The sequence below is a fragment of the Podarcis filfolensis genome (assembly GCF_964270895.1).
Source record: "Podarcis filfolensis genome assembly, chromosome: 7".
In the NCBI taxonomy this organism is placed as follows: Eukaryota; Metazoa; Chordata; class Lepidosauria; order Squamata; family Lacertidae; genus Podarcis; species Podarcis filfolensis.
The window spans coordinates 51,119,801-51,138,488 of NC_139603.1; the positions used below are offsets into that span (position 1 = coordinate 51,119,801).

General features: G+C 41.0%; 1 protein-coding gene across 7 annotated transcripts in view; it reads left to right on the forward strand.

Moving 5' to 3' along the window:
- Positions 1-18,688, forward strand: part of SPIDR (scaffold protein involved in DNA repair) — a 161,904-nt gene that overhangs the window by 46,708 nt on the left and 96,508 nt on the right. For all 7 annotated transcript variants that reach the window (XR_014550261.1, XM_083622897.1, XM_083622895.1 and 4 more), the window contains exons 6-7: positions 12,699-12,955; positions 16,474-16,568. Coding sequence is in view for 6 of the 7 variants with exons in the window: in XM_083622897.1 (XP_083479023.1) it covers positions 12,699-12,955; positions 16,474-16,568 (352 nt within the window). In the remaining variant the exon portion in view is untranslated. The remainder of the gene's footprint in view (positions 1-12,698; positions 12,956-16,473; positions 16,569-18,688) is intronic.

Consider the following 18,688-nt stretch of genomic DNA (forward strand, 5'->3'; position numbering starts at 1 on the left):
CGTCTGTAAGACTGGTGCTGTGCCATGTATTGCTATGTTGGAGACTGAAAGTTTCCCTTTTAAACAGTACTACTGGAAATTCTTAATTATGCAGCCACCCTATTTCCACTTGTTAATTTTAGAGGGATTCAGATTTTTTGTTCTAGTGGCAGTCTCTGCATGGATGCTGAAATACCCAGGCTGACAATCCTCCACCACCATGTCAGAGACCACCTTGGCCAGGGATACCACTGTGTAAAAGGCTGGTCAATAGACCATCACTGTTCCCAGTCTGTTTCACTGGTCCATCACTAGTGCAGTCCCACTAAGTCCATGTCAGGAACTGGCAGGGTTCTGAAGAATGTGTGACAGAAATACGGGGGGGGGCAGGAGAGGGGAACAAGCGATATATAAGGTTTGGTACTACCCATGAGGCAGGAGCCAGGGCAAGAGGAAGAGAAAGGGTCTGAATAGTTGGAGGTGGAGGCTCAGGATGTGTCAGAAGCAGAGGGAGAAGTTATTAGTGTGAGGGGTGGTTTGGTCTAATCCCCACCATCCTCTGCCCCACTGTCTCTTAGAACCAGGAGGGGGTTCTGTGACTTCTGTGCAGCAGAAGTCTCAGGTTGCGTTTGCGTACTCCCGTCAAACAAGGGTACATAAGCCCAGGAGGATGTGGTCCCACTGTTGCTTCAACTAGTCCATGGGGCACAAGCATGGAAAAGTTAATGCCAGCTACGTAGACACTAGAAGTGTGTGTTTGTAAGGAGCTGCTGTAAGTGTGTAAATTATTTATTTATTTTCAATAAATAACTGATTATGGACCAGTTGCCTTCCTTGGCTGGGTGTGTGCAGGACAGCCCATCCCAAGAGCAAGAGGTTTTCCAGTAAAGGAGATTTATTTCTATGGGCAATAGCAACACCCCCACCCACCCCCCACACCAGCCCTTGGTCTAGTGCTGTACAGCTGAGTTATATCAAGGCCAGCCATCCAAGTCTCGGTAATATATCCCAGGTCAGCTCCATCATCCACAATCAAGTCACGAAAGGGCATGGTGTTATTATGGTCCGTTCTGCCATTCAGTAACAGTACCACCAAACTGGAGAGCTCAGCAGTATCAGTAACTTCTGGAGGAGTAGGAGGGCTGAAATGGGGGGCGGGTACCAATCATCTAGGTCTGTGTCCCAGTTGGTGGTCAGCCACTTTAATCCAACTATACCTCCTTTTGCCCACCACCACTGAAACTGGGGCAACATCTTTGCAACTCCCTGCTACCTGCCCAACCAGACACATCCTAGGATCATCATCAAGTTTCACACTAGACCAGTGAGAAATTAGGGTCACATAAACTTAGGCTAAGTGGTGGGCACATCCCACACTGTTGGGTGAAAAATAGTATAGCTCTCTTCCGTCTGTCTCTCACTCAGGTGGGACCCACCAAGTTCCCCACCCCCAAAACTCTCACCTCTGGGTAAAGGGCACAGACCTGTCTCCTGGCCTGCAAGCCTGTATCCTAATTGATCAGGTTGGTAGTGCACCTGCCCTACTACTACTACTACTACTACTACTACTACTACTACTGTTATTATTTATACCCCACCCATCTGGCTGTGTTTCTAAGGCAAGCTCTAGACTAAATCCTATCTATATTCATTTAGCCAGCAATCAAGCAAGCAGTACCATCACTGCAATCAGCACAAGCATGCTGTTACTTGCAGTCAGGTATCTAACAGGACAAACTGATACAGGCAACACACACACACACACACACACACACACACACACGTGTTGGCTGGGAGAGCAGAGCAGGCAGCTGCCAGGATGGTGCCAATCAGCCCCTCCCTGTTTCATTTTCCTGTACGTCTGCTTCCAACAGTATAACTTGTGAAACCTGCTTTGCTTCATAAAATAAGTTTCTGATCAGAGTTGGAGACTAAAACTTATTTAACTCTAAGAGGGCTGCAGCTTCTCTACTTCATACTTTCTGTATCACTTTTATTTTTCTTTACTTTGTTGTCTCTACTCCACTCTACTCTTTGGAATAATATGAATGTTGCCGCAAGATAAAAATGTTATTTGCCACTTAAACACTGCAAATTCCATCTCTTATAGAGGAGAAAAGGTTGAAGCAGGCGATAGGAATCAAAGCAACTGTGGGACCAGCCCCCCCCCCTGGATTATGTATTCTCATCTGACTGAGTGTGCACATGTAAACTGTATGGATAATTTCGCCAGGGTAGCTGTTGTTCAAATCTCTGGTTAATGATGTGCAATATAATGTTTCTTCATTTTTTCTGAAAAATAATTGTGATATATATATATATATTTACTGTATAGACCTTTATTAACAGATACCTTGAGATGCTTAAGAGCACCCAAGTGAGTCTTATTCCAGATTGGCACTAACTTAATGAGAATGTTACTTTACCTTCAGACAAACTGACTGATTTCCCCTTTTCTTAGTTGAAAAAAATGTAATTTAGGTTCTCTTGAACATTTGTTTTTCAAAACTTTAAATTATATTAATTTACCTTTTAATTATATTACTATTTTGTTATTCCTGCAAATCTATTGCTAGTGCAGAGCTAGCTTTTTTATTTTGAATTTATGGAATTCTGATTTGCTCCCCCCACCCCCTGCAAAGAAAGGATTGGTAAAATTTAATCCTGGTCTCAGTTCCCTGCCACACTGCTTTCATCAGAAGGAAATAGGTATAACAGAAGAGGCAAGAAGGCTGAGCAAAGTGTTTAAATCGTCCGTGTGAGAAATAATGAGAGACTGGACAAGGATTTGGATCTGTAGCCAAAGAGAGAAGGGCAAGTGTTAAAGATGAATTGAGTGAACATTGAGGAGGTAAAAGAAAAAGCTCAAGCAGAAGTTGCCTGGAGGTTTCAAATTTAAGAGAGAGAAGTTAGATGAGACAGCAGAACTTAGTATCAAAGGAAGAGGTAAGGGATGGCAGAGTAGAGGCAGAAGTTCAATTTTGAATTTCAATTTTAGCTGACTTGTTTTAGTAAATTAGATTGTACTGGAAATAATAGTGGAGCAAATACCAGAAATCTTGGTAAGGTAAATATGATACAGGCAAAGAAAGAATGGAAGATAACATAGAAATCATATGGAGATCCAAAAGTAAAACAACAAAGCCAAAATAGACTTGAGACCACCAATGGATAGTGGAAATGAGAAAAGAGAGAACTCTTAACAAAGAAACCTTGAGTGAACTGTGGAAATACAATATGACTAGAATCAGTGCGCAAAATTGAAAGAGCATGGAGATGAACGTGGTCAATGTTGTCAGAAGTGAAAGATTAATAGAATGATGACAGGAGGACAAAAACCTTGACACTGTACAGATTACTTTAAATATGCACTGGAAGTAAACAGTATACCTTTCTGAAATCATGGTGATGACTCTGTATACAATTTTTAAAAAAACATTTCACGTATGTTTGTTGACCACAGAATTCATATACACCATGGAACAATGTTCCTCAGGCTCCACTAATTCTTGGCAGGGAGGCACCAAGGATGATACTGTTGGCTCATCACCTTCCTGGGACTTTCCCTGAGTCTATTCAAATAGAAAGTTTATTCATACCTTCATAGTTGTGAAAGCTAGATTATTATAATATGTTGGTATACGGCTGTATGCATGGGTTTGGGGAAGAGCACTTCCATCTTGTGGTAGTTGCCAATTACAGGGAGCATATCGCAGCAGTTTTTAAGGGACTCCACTTGTGCTGAGAGATCTGGCAGATTATAGTAGATAAAATACTGGACTATGAATTGTGAAGTTCTTGATTTGAATCTTGCCTCTGCCATGAAATTATTAGATGGCCCCAGGCAAGCCTTTCCCCCTGCCAAGCAGCCACCTCTATGGTTTGGGGTTCATAATATTGGTATACTTCTACCTGGTTAACACCTTATGCTTAGTGTTATGGGTGAACCCAGGCCAGCAGCTTAACTATGGTTTATTAAGGTCACTCACTGACCAAGATTTGTACAGTGGTACCTCAGGTTACATACACTTCAGGTTACATACACTTCAGGTTACAGAGTCCACTAACCCAGAAATAGTGCTTCAGGTTAAGAACTTTGCTTCAGGGTGAGAACAGAAATCGTGCTATGGCAGTGTGGCGGCAGCAGAAGGCCCCATTAGCTAAAGTGGTGCTTCAGGTTAAGAACAGTTTCAGGTTAAGAACGGACCTCCGGAACGAATTAAGTACTTAACCCAAGGTACCACTGTAATTGGTTTATAATCCTTAGTTAAAATTAACCATGACTTAGTATGAGGTGTGAATCTAGATGTCCTCCTTAAGTACGGTTAAGGAGTTGGCACTGGCCGAAAGCTCCAGAGTGGCATGTGAAGTGTGACTATTTCTGGTGTCTCCTTTGACAGGAGAAAGCCAGGCCATGGGGTGGGGGTGCAGAATAAAGCAAGATTTAAATGGTTATTTGTCAGATACCTTACATATAACTATAGTAAGCATTAAACAAGGCTTGTGTTATGTGTGAACCAGGCCCTTATGGGAACAGTGCAAAAATTATAGCAAGATAATGCATGTGGAAGACTTTGAAAGCACTAGGTTGTTGTTTGTGGTTGTTTCAATGCGCTGACACTCACTTGTAAAATCTTGAAGGATCTGGATGCTGTTACAGCTGAGGGACTAGTCACTTTCTGCCAACCTAATTTATTTTGAATAGTTTAAGGTTAAATGTTATGATTAGAAAACGTATGTATATATATGATAAATAATTGTTATATTCTGTGTTAACTTGTATTAAAAGGTATTATTATTATCTTCCTTAGCTCATGAAGTATGTTGGAATAGAAAGTGTAAATATATGTTCTTATATGGCACTTGCCGTTGCTTAAAGAGGTATTGCTGGTCAGTTTTTCCTATAAATTTTACCTAAAAATGTTCTATGAATTTCCATTTTTAATAATGATTCTTAGGCTGGAGTCTTGTCAGAACGTACAGTTGGCAGATGCATACCTACAATATTTTTTAAAAAATGTGCAAAGAGCCTAGGAATTGATATTGATGGCCACTTTCACATAGAGATAATATGCCCCAATGTGATAAGGTGTTCAGCTTCTGGAAGTGAGATCTTCCCTGATAATGAGTCATAACATTAATGTTATAACCACATTTTAAAGATCGCTCTACCGCTGTTCTGAAGAGATGGGGTGGTGGCTCTAACTAAATTCTAATCTGATGAGTTGTGATCTGATGAAAGTTCTACTATGTATGTGTGTGTGTGTGTGTGTATATATATATATATATATATATATATATATATATATATATATTGTTTTTCTCCACTGCTTGTCCTAAATTGACATGTCAGTTTAGGGTACAGTGTAGTTGGCACTGGCCTAAAGATTCGTTTGTAGTAAGTAGTGTGACTTCGAAGATTGTAGCTTCCTGGTGTTGAGGTTTGCAGACAATGAATTGAGAGTTGCAGTTATAATACCCAACCTGCTTCAGATCTTTGCAGATGTGTGTTGGTAATTTTGGGCAAATCACTTTGTCTTTGTATTTTGTTGCGGTGACCTAGTATTACTAAGGCTGAAATCTTAAACATGGGGTGGTATTCAACTTAATTTAGCTCAGAGTAGACCTATTAAAATTAATAAACATGACAAAGCTTATTTCAGGGGGTCTACTGTGGGTAAAACTTAGTTGAACACCACTCATAGTATTAGTGGGGTTTGCTTTTGAGTAAATATTCTTGGAGCTGTCATGTTAGAGGCATGCTGGGAAAGACATAGCCATCCAGCTGTAGCTACCAGTAGCAATGAGTTCGACAGTTACAGAAAGGATCCGCATTGGGCAATATATGTGGTGAGTCAGGCTTCAACCAAGATATTCCCTCCCCCCCCCCCAACTCACGCTAAAAATGTTTAGTAGCTTACATGCAGCCCTTAGAAGACAAAAGCCATATATATCAGTGTTAGGCAACAAGCCTCTTTGTTTAAAACTGATTCTGCCCCAGCCATGTATAAAGTGGGAACTGAATCTAGTTTTAAGCAAAAAGAAAAAGGTTGCACGGGAAATGGGAGATGAGTGCTTCTCTTGTCTACTGTCTTATCACTGCATAGCCTTCCCCACCAAATGGTTTCCTGCCAACTATGCTTATTTCCATTAGCAAAACTCAGCTGAGGAGAGAAACACCTGGGTGAGCTGACTGCAGAGAGACTGCAGGCTGTGGTCTCAGTGAGAGATTAGCATCCCCCTCCACCTGTGTGTCCCCTTTCCTCTAAAACTCTTAAAACCTCCTCAACTTTAGATGCGATTGTGGTAGAACTAGGTTTGAATAGGTCTGCTAGTGTTACATTTCATGCAGAAATGTGGTTTGTATAGTATTTAAAATTTAGTTCTTTTACCTACTTGTGTCTTGGAAAGTTGCAATATTACATGCTAAGAAACAAAATGTCCTGCATGTATAAAGTGTAATTGTCAGTCCTGTGTGACTGATTATTTTACTCTGTTTGGGCTTGCCACTCTGTGGAAAAAAAATAAGAAGCCAGTGATTTATCAGTCTTGTTAGTTGTTGTTTGTCTTTTTTTTTTTTTTTTGTTAACTCTGCCTACGCATGGCAGTTTAATCTTTCACATTCTGACTGTTGCCTCTGTGGTTTTATGCTTTGAAGTGATGAGATGTCACCACAATACTGCACACACAAACAAGTAGGTAAGTGAAAACATGGGTGTGTATCTGATTTTCCCTTTGCATACTACTATCAAAGGAACCCCACAGGTGGTATCCAAAAAGGGGGGCAAAAATGTTTCACAATTTTAAATGGAATGCTGCAAAATCAAAGTAATATGTATCGTGAGATCTTTGTTTGAAAGAGCAGCCTGCTGCTACTTTTCTTAATGTGCAAAGGAGAAACTGTAGCTTAATGTTACAGCAACTGTTTGCATGCTGAAGGTCCCATGTTCAGGGCTTTTCATCTCCAAGTAGGGCTGCAGGAAAACTCAAGAACTACGCCACAAGTTGTTTCAATGCTTTCCTGTGTTTTAAAAGATGTGACCAATGTAATAGTGTTACAATCTCAAAAAACAAACACAAAAAACACAAAAAGCAAACAAACTGTAACATGGATACATGTTTTCTCTAAAGTATGAATCAGTTTCCACACTGTCCGCTGCAATATTCATGAAGAGCTTGGGCAAGTGTCAAATCTATGGCAATGTTTATTGAAATCTGTGGAAAAGGGTTTTTCTGGCCAATGACTAATATAACATGCGGAAATACATTGATGGGCTTCCACAAACAAATGCCTCCAAAGCAAGACCTTGTGCGTGTGACTTTACTACGCAGTCACAAATTGCAGGACAGCATCAAAGTTAATGTCATGGCCAAAGGAATGTACACTTTGCTGTGGCAACACCCTAAAGATTTGTGCCTTTTCAATGCAACATTTATCATTTGCTGGGAAGACAAATGTCGCAGAAGTCTCTCTTTTTAAGAAGAGGATTTCATACTAATGAGTATCATATTGCATCACCTGGCTAACAGATTTTATTTTTTATTTCCCAGTCTCAATCTCAAAAATAACAAAGGTGGTCAGTTGACACCTGTATTTCAGAGGCTGCGTCTGCTTCTGCAATTTATTTCAGCATAATCACGTTTCCCTTAGAGACATTATTCCATTTTGGTGGTGGTTATTTTAAATTATGTCAAAATTCATTTACACTTTGTTTTCAGGACTGTTCCCTGAGGCAAGGCAAGAGACCTTCAGCTCTTGAGCTGAATTTTTATATCCCTAGGTCAGGATTGGGGAACTTCCAGATCCTGGGCTAGCCTTGGTCTACCAAACTTCACCATTTGGCCCATGAGGCCATTCTGAGCAAGCCACAACCACCTACCCTGTACCTGAGGTCAGATGGTGCTCTGATGGTGTTTCCTGCTTGGCAGGGGGTTGGACTCGATGGCCCTTGTGGTCTCTTCCGATTCTATGATTCTATGAGGTCATACAAGTAAGGGCAGGGCTTGACTGAAAGGGTGGGGCTTGCTCAAAGTTGCTCTGTGCAGCTCCCAAAGCACCCAGCAAACAGCTGATTGTTAGGAGCCTTTGAGGCGCTGCACAAAGCAGGAACCCAGCACTAAACAGAATTGCTCCCCTTTCACATTAGCTGATACAAAGGGAGAGTATTCTTGCTGAGTTTGAGCATACCAGAGAGCCCTCTCGCAAAAGCCTTTGGGAGTCACACCTCCCTGTTTAAGATTGCAGTGAGATTGGATTCAAAAGGGAATCCTAAAGGCTTCCCCTTTCTCTTTGAAACCTGATCTCACTTTGATGAGAGCAAAAGGGATTTTAGACATCACCTTTAGCCTGTGATGCAGATCCCAATAAGGACCTGGCTCACAGAGCTGTAAAGCTTCCTCAGCTATACTGTAGCCCGGGCACCCCCAAACTTGGCCCTCCAGCTGTTTTGGGACTACAGCTCCCATCATCCCTAGCTAACAGGACCAGTGTTCAGGGATGATGGGAGTTGTAGTCCCAAAACAGCTGGAGGGCCGAGTTTGGGGGTGCCTGCTGTAGACTAACCCACCTATTCAGTTTTGCTAGAGAGAGACAATCAGGATGAAAATTAACCCTACAAAGGTATCCGATTCAAAACATATTAACACATAATTATACTGTATTATCTTTCTTCTAAAAGCAATAACATATGTCCACTGCCACCCTGACTTTTCTTTCAGACAAGGGCAGACACCTGTCTCTTTTCTGTAAAACTTTAGGATGCCCTACACTGATGGCTTGGGTGGCAATCCTGTGGCAAGATCTGCTGGAATGAGCATCTTAAGTTCCATTGAATTTCCATCAGCATTAAACCCCAACCCTGGCTCAGCCAAAGATGCAGTGGTATAACTTGTTCAGCTCAGCTCAGCTCAGCGGGGTCTTAACTAGCTGAGAGGCTTTATCTCAAGCCTGTTCACCTCAGCCACTTAACAAAGCGACCTGATGTGGAACTCTTATTTTAAAGTCTTGTTTTCTCTCTGCCAGGCTTAGGCAGGGCAACAGCAGCAATCCTGCTGCGGAACACAGTTTGGATCTTGTGTAAATTTACTCTGGCTTACCTTACACCAGCTTCCTTTATGCGTTTCTTGTGCATAGGATTGCTTCTCTAATAATTATTAAATTATCAGGGGAATAATTATTATTATTATTATTATTATTAACTATTTATAACCCGCCCATCTGGCTGGGTTTCCCCCAGCCACTCTGGGCAACTTCCAACAAAAGATTAAAAATACGTTAATATGACAGTTCTAAAAGAAGGTTTAAATGACAGCACATTTATGCTATGCAGGTTTAACTTTTGTTGTGTTATGTTGGTCACAATAAATGTATGTAAAACACATTTTAGATCATATCACATTTTCTTAATGCTAAGAACCTCAAAGAAGAGAATAAAGTTCAAATATATGAATTTTTATTTTCAGTTGTTAAGGGGGTGGTGAAGAGTACCGTATTTCGCCCTATAGGATGCACTTTTTCCCCTCCAAAAATGAAGGGGAAATCGGGGTGCGTCCTATGGGGCGAATGCAGGCTTTCGCTGAAGCTTGGAGAGCGAGAGGGGTCGGTGCGCACCGACCCCTCTCGCTCTCCAGGCTACAGGAAGACATCCGCAGCCTAGGCAGCCCTGCGGGAGGTCCCGCAGGGATGTCTAGGCTGCGGGTAGCAGCCTGCTTCCCGGAGCGTCGGGCGCTCTGCTTTCAGGGCGCCCGGCGCTTCGGAAACACATCCACAGCCTAGGCAGCCCTGCGGGAAGTCCCACAGGGATGTCTAGGCTGCGGATAGCAGCCTGCTTCCCGGAGCATCGGGCGCCCTGAAAGCAGAGCGCCCGGCGCTTCGGGAACACATCCGCAGCCTAGGCAGCCCTGCGGGAGGTCCGCAGCGTGGGGAGTTCCCCACAGGGCTCCCCACGCTGCGGATAGCAGCCTGCCGCCCGGCGGACAGGGCGCCCTGAAGCAGAGCGCCCCTCACACCGGACAGACATCCACAGCGTGGGGAGCCCTGCAGGAGTTCCCCGCAGGGCTCCCCATGCTGCGGATAGCAGCCTGCCACCCGGCGCGCGGGGCGCCCTGAAGCAGAGTGTCCCTCGCGCCGGGCAGACATTGGCCAGCCCCACAAGCTCGGGGGACAGCAGGGAGGCGCAGCGCCGCCATCCCGCTGTTCCTCGACCTGGTTCGGTTTCCCTGACCTGCTTTTGGGGGGGAACTAAAGGAAAAAAAAATTTCCTTTATTTCCCCCCCAAAAAACTAGGTGCGTCCTATGGGACGAAAAATACGGTATATGCTTTTGTCACTAATGTAACATCTTCAACCAGTGTAACTTTTCTTGTCCTAAGGCCAAGCTCATCTGATTTTGTATATCAATGTGAGTGGAAAAAGTAGACACTGCCTTTTTTTCTTTGGGGGGGGGGAGGTTCAGAAAAGAGACAGATTGTAAAGAAAAGTCTTTTAAATAAAAAAATGTAGAATTCTGAAGAGAAAATGAAAAAATGAGGGAAGTAATGTGAAATATTATATACATAGAATGATAGAAAGGGGGAACTAGGAGGCTGTTTCATAAGCTGTTATTGCCTTCCCCATTTTGGAGATGGGAAGTGAAGTACAACTGGCTCCTCCTGTACTGTTGAACTTAAAAAGACCCTAGAACATTTAGAGGGGAATTTAAACATCAGTGTTAACAGCATAATATTGGGAAGGCGAACAGGCTGAATTACAAAATCTTACTCACTTCATATGCTTTCATGTGTCAAAAATGTCACTTCAAGTCTACTTAGAACTTGGCAAGTACTTACTACTGTTTAAAAGTGATTTAGAAAGAAATGTGAGAAGCTAAACAAACTTTTGATTTGGCACAGGTAGCATGTTGAAATACCAGATTAACTCAAAACGTTGTGTGCAATACGGAAAACTAAGTAGGTGCAAACATAAACTTAAATCAGCAGATGTAAATTGGGAAAGGTTTATATTGGCTTTTCTGAGTGTGTACTAATGGAACAAATAAAATACATTTTCAAGTATAAATATTTGGCATGCACTGCAAGTATTTAATGTAGACAATAAAGCACTATGGGGACACTGTCAAAGCAAGTAATAGACAAGAACAGCGAACAAAGGGAGATACTTTTTTGCTGCTAATTTTTACTTAAAGCAGTGTTGGAAGTACAGTGGTACCTCGGTTTACGAACTTAATCCGTTCTGGAAGTCCATTCTTAAACTGAAACCATTCTTAAACCGAGGTGCGCTTTCCCTAATGAGGCCTCCCGCCACCAGTGCCCTTCCACCATTTGGATTCCATTCTTGGACAGAGGTAAAGTTCGCAACCCTCGACACTACTTCCGATTTTGTGGAGTTCATAAACCAAATCGTTCGTAAACAGGGCTGTTCTTAAACTGAGGTACCACTGTATTATGTGCCAAACCCTTCTCTCAATTCTGCATGTATATATATACTTGTTCATCCACACTGTAAAGGCTAAATTGAGCAAATCTAAATGTGTTTTTCCTCCCAAATATCCTATTGAGCACATTATGTTTGTTCAGAATGTGTAATTGCAGAGATATATGTTCTTGGCTGAAATCTGTTACTGTATTTTGTTTGTTTGTTAATAGAGATAGGAAGGAGATAGGATAAGAGGTGTATAAAGTTAAGTAAAAGAGCAGAAAGCTGTGAGGGAGGGGCCCATTGTCATATGACCCCAGTCCTGAGATCCATGTACATGTAGATCAGGCATGCACAGATTTGAACTCTTCACTGGAATGAATGTGGAGCTGCATGTGCTCATTGCAAGCGTGCAGGTGCAAGTTTTTAAAATAGAAACCTTCTGGTTTAAATTAATAAAGGGGAAGAGCCAAGCTACATGTTACACAGACATAGCTTTAGCCTTCTTTTTGGCATGAACAGCCATCTCAGGAGAGGGCATTCAGGAGTTCCTTCAAAACTAAGCTTAGGGTGCCTAGGGTCAGAGCAGTTTAGAGTGGGGAAAGGGTTGTGCATCCCTTTAGTGTCTGGTTTTTTGCATCCCCAATTGCTCCCTTCTGAACTGTAATTTAGCCCTCATGTTGTTCAGATTTTCTCTTGTTTTGAACTTCTTTCATATTGTGCAGAACTTTGTGTGTGCCAAAGTATAGACCACATATATTTGTTACATGTGTAATTTATTAAGTACCTTCATAAATAAGCTCTTTTAGGAGAAGCCTGTTAGCATGAGAGGCTCTTGGGCATAACTTGATTTTCTCTACTTTGAAATTATGGGAGGAAATGGGAATTGTGAGTGTTTCCCAATGGGGTTGCACACTCATTAAAAGCAGGTTCACAGTTTAGGGGTACAAAATGCTGTACATTACCTTTAAAACACTAAATGGCTTGTGACCCGCTCTTCCCAAGTGAATCTGCCTATCCATTGTGATGGTGAGGGTGTGGCACCCATAACGTGGAACTCCCTGCTTTGGAAGCTTCATTTGGCTCTTTCTTTACCAGTGTTCTGCCAATGACTAAAAAAAAAATGCTTTCTGACAAGCTTTTGATTTATCAAATGCATACATCTATACTGTTATGACTTTCTGAATATATTGGACAAATTACTAGTACTGCTTGCCAAAGCAATACATTTTTGTGTTCCTATTAATTGATGTGACATTTGGTTTGCTTATCTTCTAATTATTGAATTATATATTTCTTTTATGCAGACAATTTCTTTAGAAATTTCAGAATATTCATCAGACAGTGAAAGTCTGGAAAAATGCCAAGCAGAAACTAAAGCTGCTGATTTAGAATTCCATAAAAAGCCCGAGTTCAATTTTGGAGCAGGGATTGAAACAGATACAGGAAGGTCAGCAAGTGACTGGTTAAAATCTGCTCAGATACTTCTACAGACACCACAGAAAAAGAGAGACAAGAACATGAAGACTCCAGAAGATTCTGCAAAGAAAAGAAAATTTCTGAGGTATATATGTTTTGTTTTGTTTTTCATTGTAGCATTCTGGTAATAATAACAAGAGTAGTTTCAACATGAGCAAAATCTAAGAGTTTTAACATTCAAAGGCTTTTTGAAAGGGTTGGCCATTTTAAATCATGAATCATGCCATTTTAAGTCACTGTAAGTCATAGGTTAATTCATTTTTAGCTCTCTAGTGATATATGTATACAGTTTTTCAAAGCATTCACACAGTCACTGCAGCAAATCATCTTATGATGAGTTTACTACAATAACCACCATCTTAACATTTCCTTCTACAGTGCTGATTCAAATATTTCTATCTTGCACAACTGTGTCATATCTGTTTTTCATATCAATAATTACTTATCTGAATTTTGAACACAATGTTTGTAGTTCATTTGAAAGTGCTAAGTTCCATTCACATTGTGCGCCACAATTATATTGTTTGGAAGTGTGGGTGGGGCTGTTGTCACTGGGTAAGTTTGAAGCAAAATTAGCAATAATGCACCACACCATCACATTAATATTTTCATAGATGTGAGTCATATATTTGAACAAATTACCGTAGATAATGATGATCAATTTTATAGCATTTTTTCCCCTGTAAAGTTACTCACATTTTAGTAGTGCTGGTCTTAGCTTTTCTCCACATTGTAATATTTGTGATAGAAAACAAAACAAAACTTTCATATTGTTATATAAACACGCTTTCTGCTGTTGAATAGTTAAACACTAATATCTGACCTATTTAATAGACTTAACCTTATCAAAGTTGTAGAAATACAGAATGTTCTAAAATACCACACAGTAAAACAAAGTCTTTTTCCTGTGAGATGAGCCATAACTTTGAAAGTAAAATGTATTCTACAGGAAAAGAGAGCACTGAAATTAAATGGGTTTTTAGTTGAATGGCACAAGTGCATATCTGTTAATTGAATAAGTTAACATTCTACCAGTCTCATAGATGCCCTTCTTTTTCTTCCTATTCCAGTCAGTTCATTTTGTGAGCATCTGCTTTGCATGCAAAAGGCTCTAGGTTCAGTCCCTGGCATCTCCAGATGGGATGAGATAAATGCTTACCTGAAACCCTGGAGAGCCACAGCTAAATGGAGTAATGCTCAGAGTGTGTATTAGGCCACAGCCTAGGCTTATGAGAGGGCAAATTAAGAAATGGCTCTGCAAACCTCTTTTGAGATGAAATTAAGAGGTAGATAAATGTCAGAAACTTCACTGTGCTCTACACAACACATTGTGCAGATATAGCACCGTAGTTTGGTGATTGAGTGCATCTGGTATGTTCCGACTCTCTTCCCCTCTCCCACCTATAGTTGGCATCAAACCAGGCTTCAAATCTGCTTTTAACTGTGGTTTCCAGCTTCAGTTGGTACTGTGGTTAGAATCATTTCTCTACCAACTATGGTTGCCTCCAAAACGGAAAGGGGGGTATAGAATGCTTGTACGAAAGGTGAGGAGGGACAAGTGCTTGATAACATGATGCAGCATTGCCTCTGTAGCAGGCCTACATGACATTAAATGCAAACTGCTCTGAACCCAAAAGTTCCATCTTATTTTAAGCTTCAAACAAATGATTCATATTCCAGCTTTAGTTGACCAAGCTTCTATGCGGTAGACTACTCCAAAATGTTAATAGACTGAATGTGAAAATAAATAACTCCTCCACTTCATGAGTTGCATTTAGTTTTGTTTTTCAATACACAATTAAAGATGTGCAAACACACATAACAGTTGAAGCACTTCAGCTATTTACCATACGTTTTATCTATCCCTGTTTCCATTTTCTGTATCTATATTTGTCCTTAGTCCGTTTGTTCAATCCCTATCCCCTCTGCATTTACTGTTTCAGTTTCCCCAGTAAGAGCAATTCTCGCTGTTATTGCTGATGGAACAGGAGGTGTTTGTGCATACACATTCATGCACAAGTGGGCACATACACTGACTTTAGAAGAGCCAGACATACTCTTCAGGAAGTGGTATATTGAAAAATTGCATGTTTCTCATAAGAAGAGCCCTGCTTGTTCAGACCAAATGCCTGTTTAGTTCAGCATTCTATTCCTATGAGAAGCCCCTGAGTAGGACATGCTCACAGTAGCACTCTCTCTTCTTATGTGAAAGAATTAACAGGCTGAGCTCATCTGTTACTCTCATTGTTGCTGTGATTGTCTCATTTTTTTATTGCTGTTGTGATCAGATTTGTCTTCAATGGAAACTAAGAAGACTGTCAAAGGTTTGAATGCAAGACTGAATATAGGGTCATTTGAGCCTGCATGCTGTCCTTGCATTCATGGGCAGTGGGCTTTTTTGATGCAATTAATTTTAAGAGTTTTGCCATTGTACACAAAAAGAAAAGGGCTAGGTAGCAGAGAGACAATGGCATTTATGCAGTATTTGCATATTTTCTTCTTTTTCCAATTCTCTCAATTTACTTTTTGTCCGGCAAATAATTGGTTAAGAGGTCCCAAGTGATTATAAAATACTCTGGACTCCTTGAGCTTTTTATTACTACCAAAGTACAAATCAATCATTTACCTTTATTTGCTTCTCAATTCTTGTGACTTTAGCTGTTTTCTTGAAAGCACAATTGGTAAAATTAGGATATTGGCTTTTAAAAATTACAGGATTCACGTTCCAAATAAATTACCAAGTAGCTCAGTTCAGCTGGAACTCTATAGGTACTATTTTGTTATTATATTGTGATTTTGTATACCGCTTAGAGAGTTTTTAAAGTAATAAGCAGTTTAGAAATACTAAAAAATTTATAACACTGGGTCCTAGGAGATTGGGCCTTGTTATGTTCTCCATCCTACCTTCACAACAAATTTAACCTCACAAAGAGGGGGATCCTAAGAGAGCTCACCTGAGTAGTTAAAGATAATTCACTGCATAATTCAGCCATTTACCTGACAGTCATTAGCAAAAAGGTAACTTCAGATAAAATGATATTTGCTTTTAACATAGGCTGTTTTTGATCTGAATTGTAGATAGGTTGCTACAATATTACCTTCAGTTTATTTGCTTTGCTTGCCACTTCCCCTTGTGAACACTGAACTGTTTCTGCCGTGGACAATTTTCAGACCACTGAAAGTACATACTTGACCCAGCTTATGATATGAATCATGGGGTCAAGTATGTGTGAGAAGTATTTTGGGATGCGTTCCTTGCCAGTGGTCACACATCTTCCAGTAATCTGCTCTAGGCTAATGGTCAAAAGTGCACTCAGTTGTGGCTGAAATTACACTCTTCAGCAGAAGAGCCGCTTTGACCCAAGGAGTGCTCTTGTGCCCCTTTCAGAATTGCTCTGGTTTTTATTCCTGGAAAAACTGTGTATGAAAACAACTTATACTAAATGTAGATTATATAACATGCTGATGTGCTTTACAAATATATGCAAGTGTTGATTTATAGCACCCCTTTGGCTCTAAATGAGGCATCATGTCTGTTCCTTGGTACTTTGGGGAACAAAGGTAAAATATTGGTATAACTGAATAATTCTTCATTCTCCGTAGGGGCGGGCTTGCAGAGAGACTGAACAGACTCCAGAACCGAAAGAGGGCCGCCATTAGCTTTTGGAAGCATCAGTGTATTTCTGATGATCACATTGGTAAGAAACATTTGATTACTATGAAAACTACTTGGGGCAGAGTGTACTGCTTTTGCTTTTGTTTTCAGTGAAGACACATCCTTATATTAGTGATGTTAAGTTGGACAGCCTGTGTTATTAATACAGTTGTACTTCTAAAATATATGCTGCCTATGTTTTTGAGCAGTTCTCTGTGCACCACTCTCAGGCTGTACCCCTGTACTTGCTAATACTACTTAGGATCTTCACTGCAAACAGGAAGAAGTTTGCAACAGCAATAGGGTGTCCTGATTGCAGTTGTGCTACAAAAACCTATTTGATATTTTCATAGTTCTTACCTCAAACTAAAGATTTCACTCTGTGACTGTGATACTATTAAGGCATTGATCAATTAATGCTAAAAGTCATTTTACACTAATGAGACACAAAACAACTATATTGTCTTAGAAGTAGACAACCTGTTCTGTATTGTGGCTATATCAGAAAAATACACGAGAAGGCTGAGGACTGTTGCTACTTAGTGGCAGGTTTTGTTGGCACCTGTCTGTCTTGGGAGACAGTGGAATAGTGCACCTTTGGGAGTGAAATCAAACTGTACCCATCATTTAATTCTGTTGTTCTTTGCACGTTGCACGTTGTGCAAAGAAATACTTAAAAGGCAGGGCCTCATTTTTTATTTTAAGCTTAACAGCCATTCCATTAGACCAGGGGTCGGCAAAGTTTTTGTGGCTTGGGCCGGTTCACGGTCGCGCAGACGCCGCAGTGGGCCGGAGTGCGCGCGCATGCACACATGCGCAAACACAATTTCCGGCACTCCGTCCAGCACGGAGGAGGCGTGTGCAGCTTCCCATTGGCTGCAGGAGCCAATGGGAAGCCAGCCAGCATCGCAGAAGACAGTTCCCACTCTGTTCCGCGCCGGTTTAGTGTGGCGCATGGGAGCCGACTGAGCGGGCAGCGGGGGTCCATGGGCCGGTTGAACGACCCCCATAGGCCGCTTGTGGCCCATAGGCCTTAGGTTGCTGACCCCTGCATTAGGCTGTAAGAGAGGAGAGATGCAGGGATACCATCAGCAAGAAGCCAGGCTCCTCTCTCTATGAACTGCTACCTGATGGCAGCTTTTACATCTGACTGCAGCAGAGGACGGAACAAATGGAGTGAGGGCCACTCCATCAACATAGTCAAGAGATCAGCAACTTCTGACACCTCCTCTCCTTAAGCTTTTCCATCGCATCTGGTCTTTAGAAGAACTTGCAATTAAGAACTTGTTCCTGAGTTTGCTTGTTTCCTTCTCCCCCCTAATACGTTTTTCTTTTTAAGGGCAGGAACTATCTTTTTAAGGGTAAGCTAAAGGGCAGGAACTATCTGTGTTTAGTGATTTACAGACCAGCCTAGGAGCCATTTTTGGCTTGAAGAGCAGAGTAATTTTTATTTTTTAACAAAAATATATATATGGAGCTGTAGCAAATTTGACAGCTGAAGAGGCTAACCACTTTGAAAAGTGAACTTTGATTTGGTTCTTCAAGCATGGTAGCTGTTGCAGTAAAAGCTTTTTCTAAGTTTGACTGCACATTTCATTGCTTACGCATGCATTTAGCTTCTTTTTATTGTGGGGTTTAACATATGTTAAAAGAAAGCTGTATTAGATAGTTGACCAATATATATCCACAGTGGCTGATAAGAGAAGTGGAATGTAGAAAAAAGTAGTGTCTTGCTGTGATACATTAAAGCAAATTATTATAAAAGTATCTTTACTGGAAATCTAGCAGCAATTCATCTGCTGTCTTGCTGCCATTTGAGGTTTTATTTGTTTTGTTTCCCTATTAATATTTCTTAAAATACAGCGGCTCACAGGATTTTTTGGGATATCTGTACTTTTCTTGCTTCTGTGTTGTTGCTCAAGGCAAACATGCAAGAGACAGATGAGCTCAGAGATCAATGAGATGAGATTGGATCATCTTAACTTTTGGAGTCTTGTTAAATCCCTTTAGAAACTCTATAACATACAGTCACATAGACCATAAGGTCAGTGATGAAAGAGAAGCGACTACTTTTCTGATGTAGGTAAATCCTAGGTTCTGGCTTTATTTTCGTCCCAGAATGAGTTATCTGGTATAGGATTTATATATTTCCCCTTGAAGTGC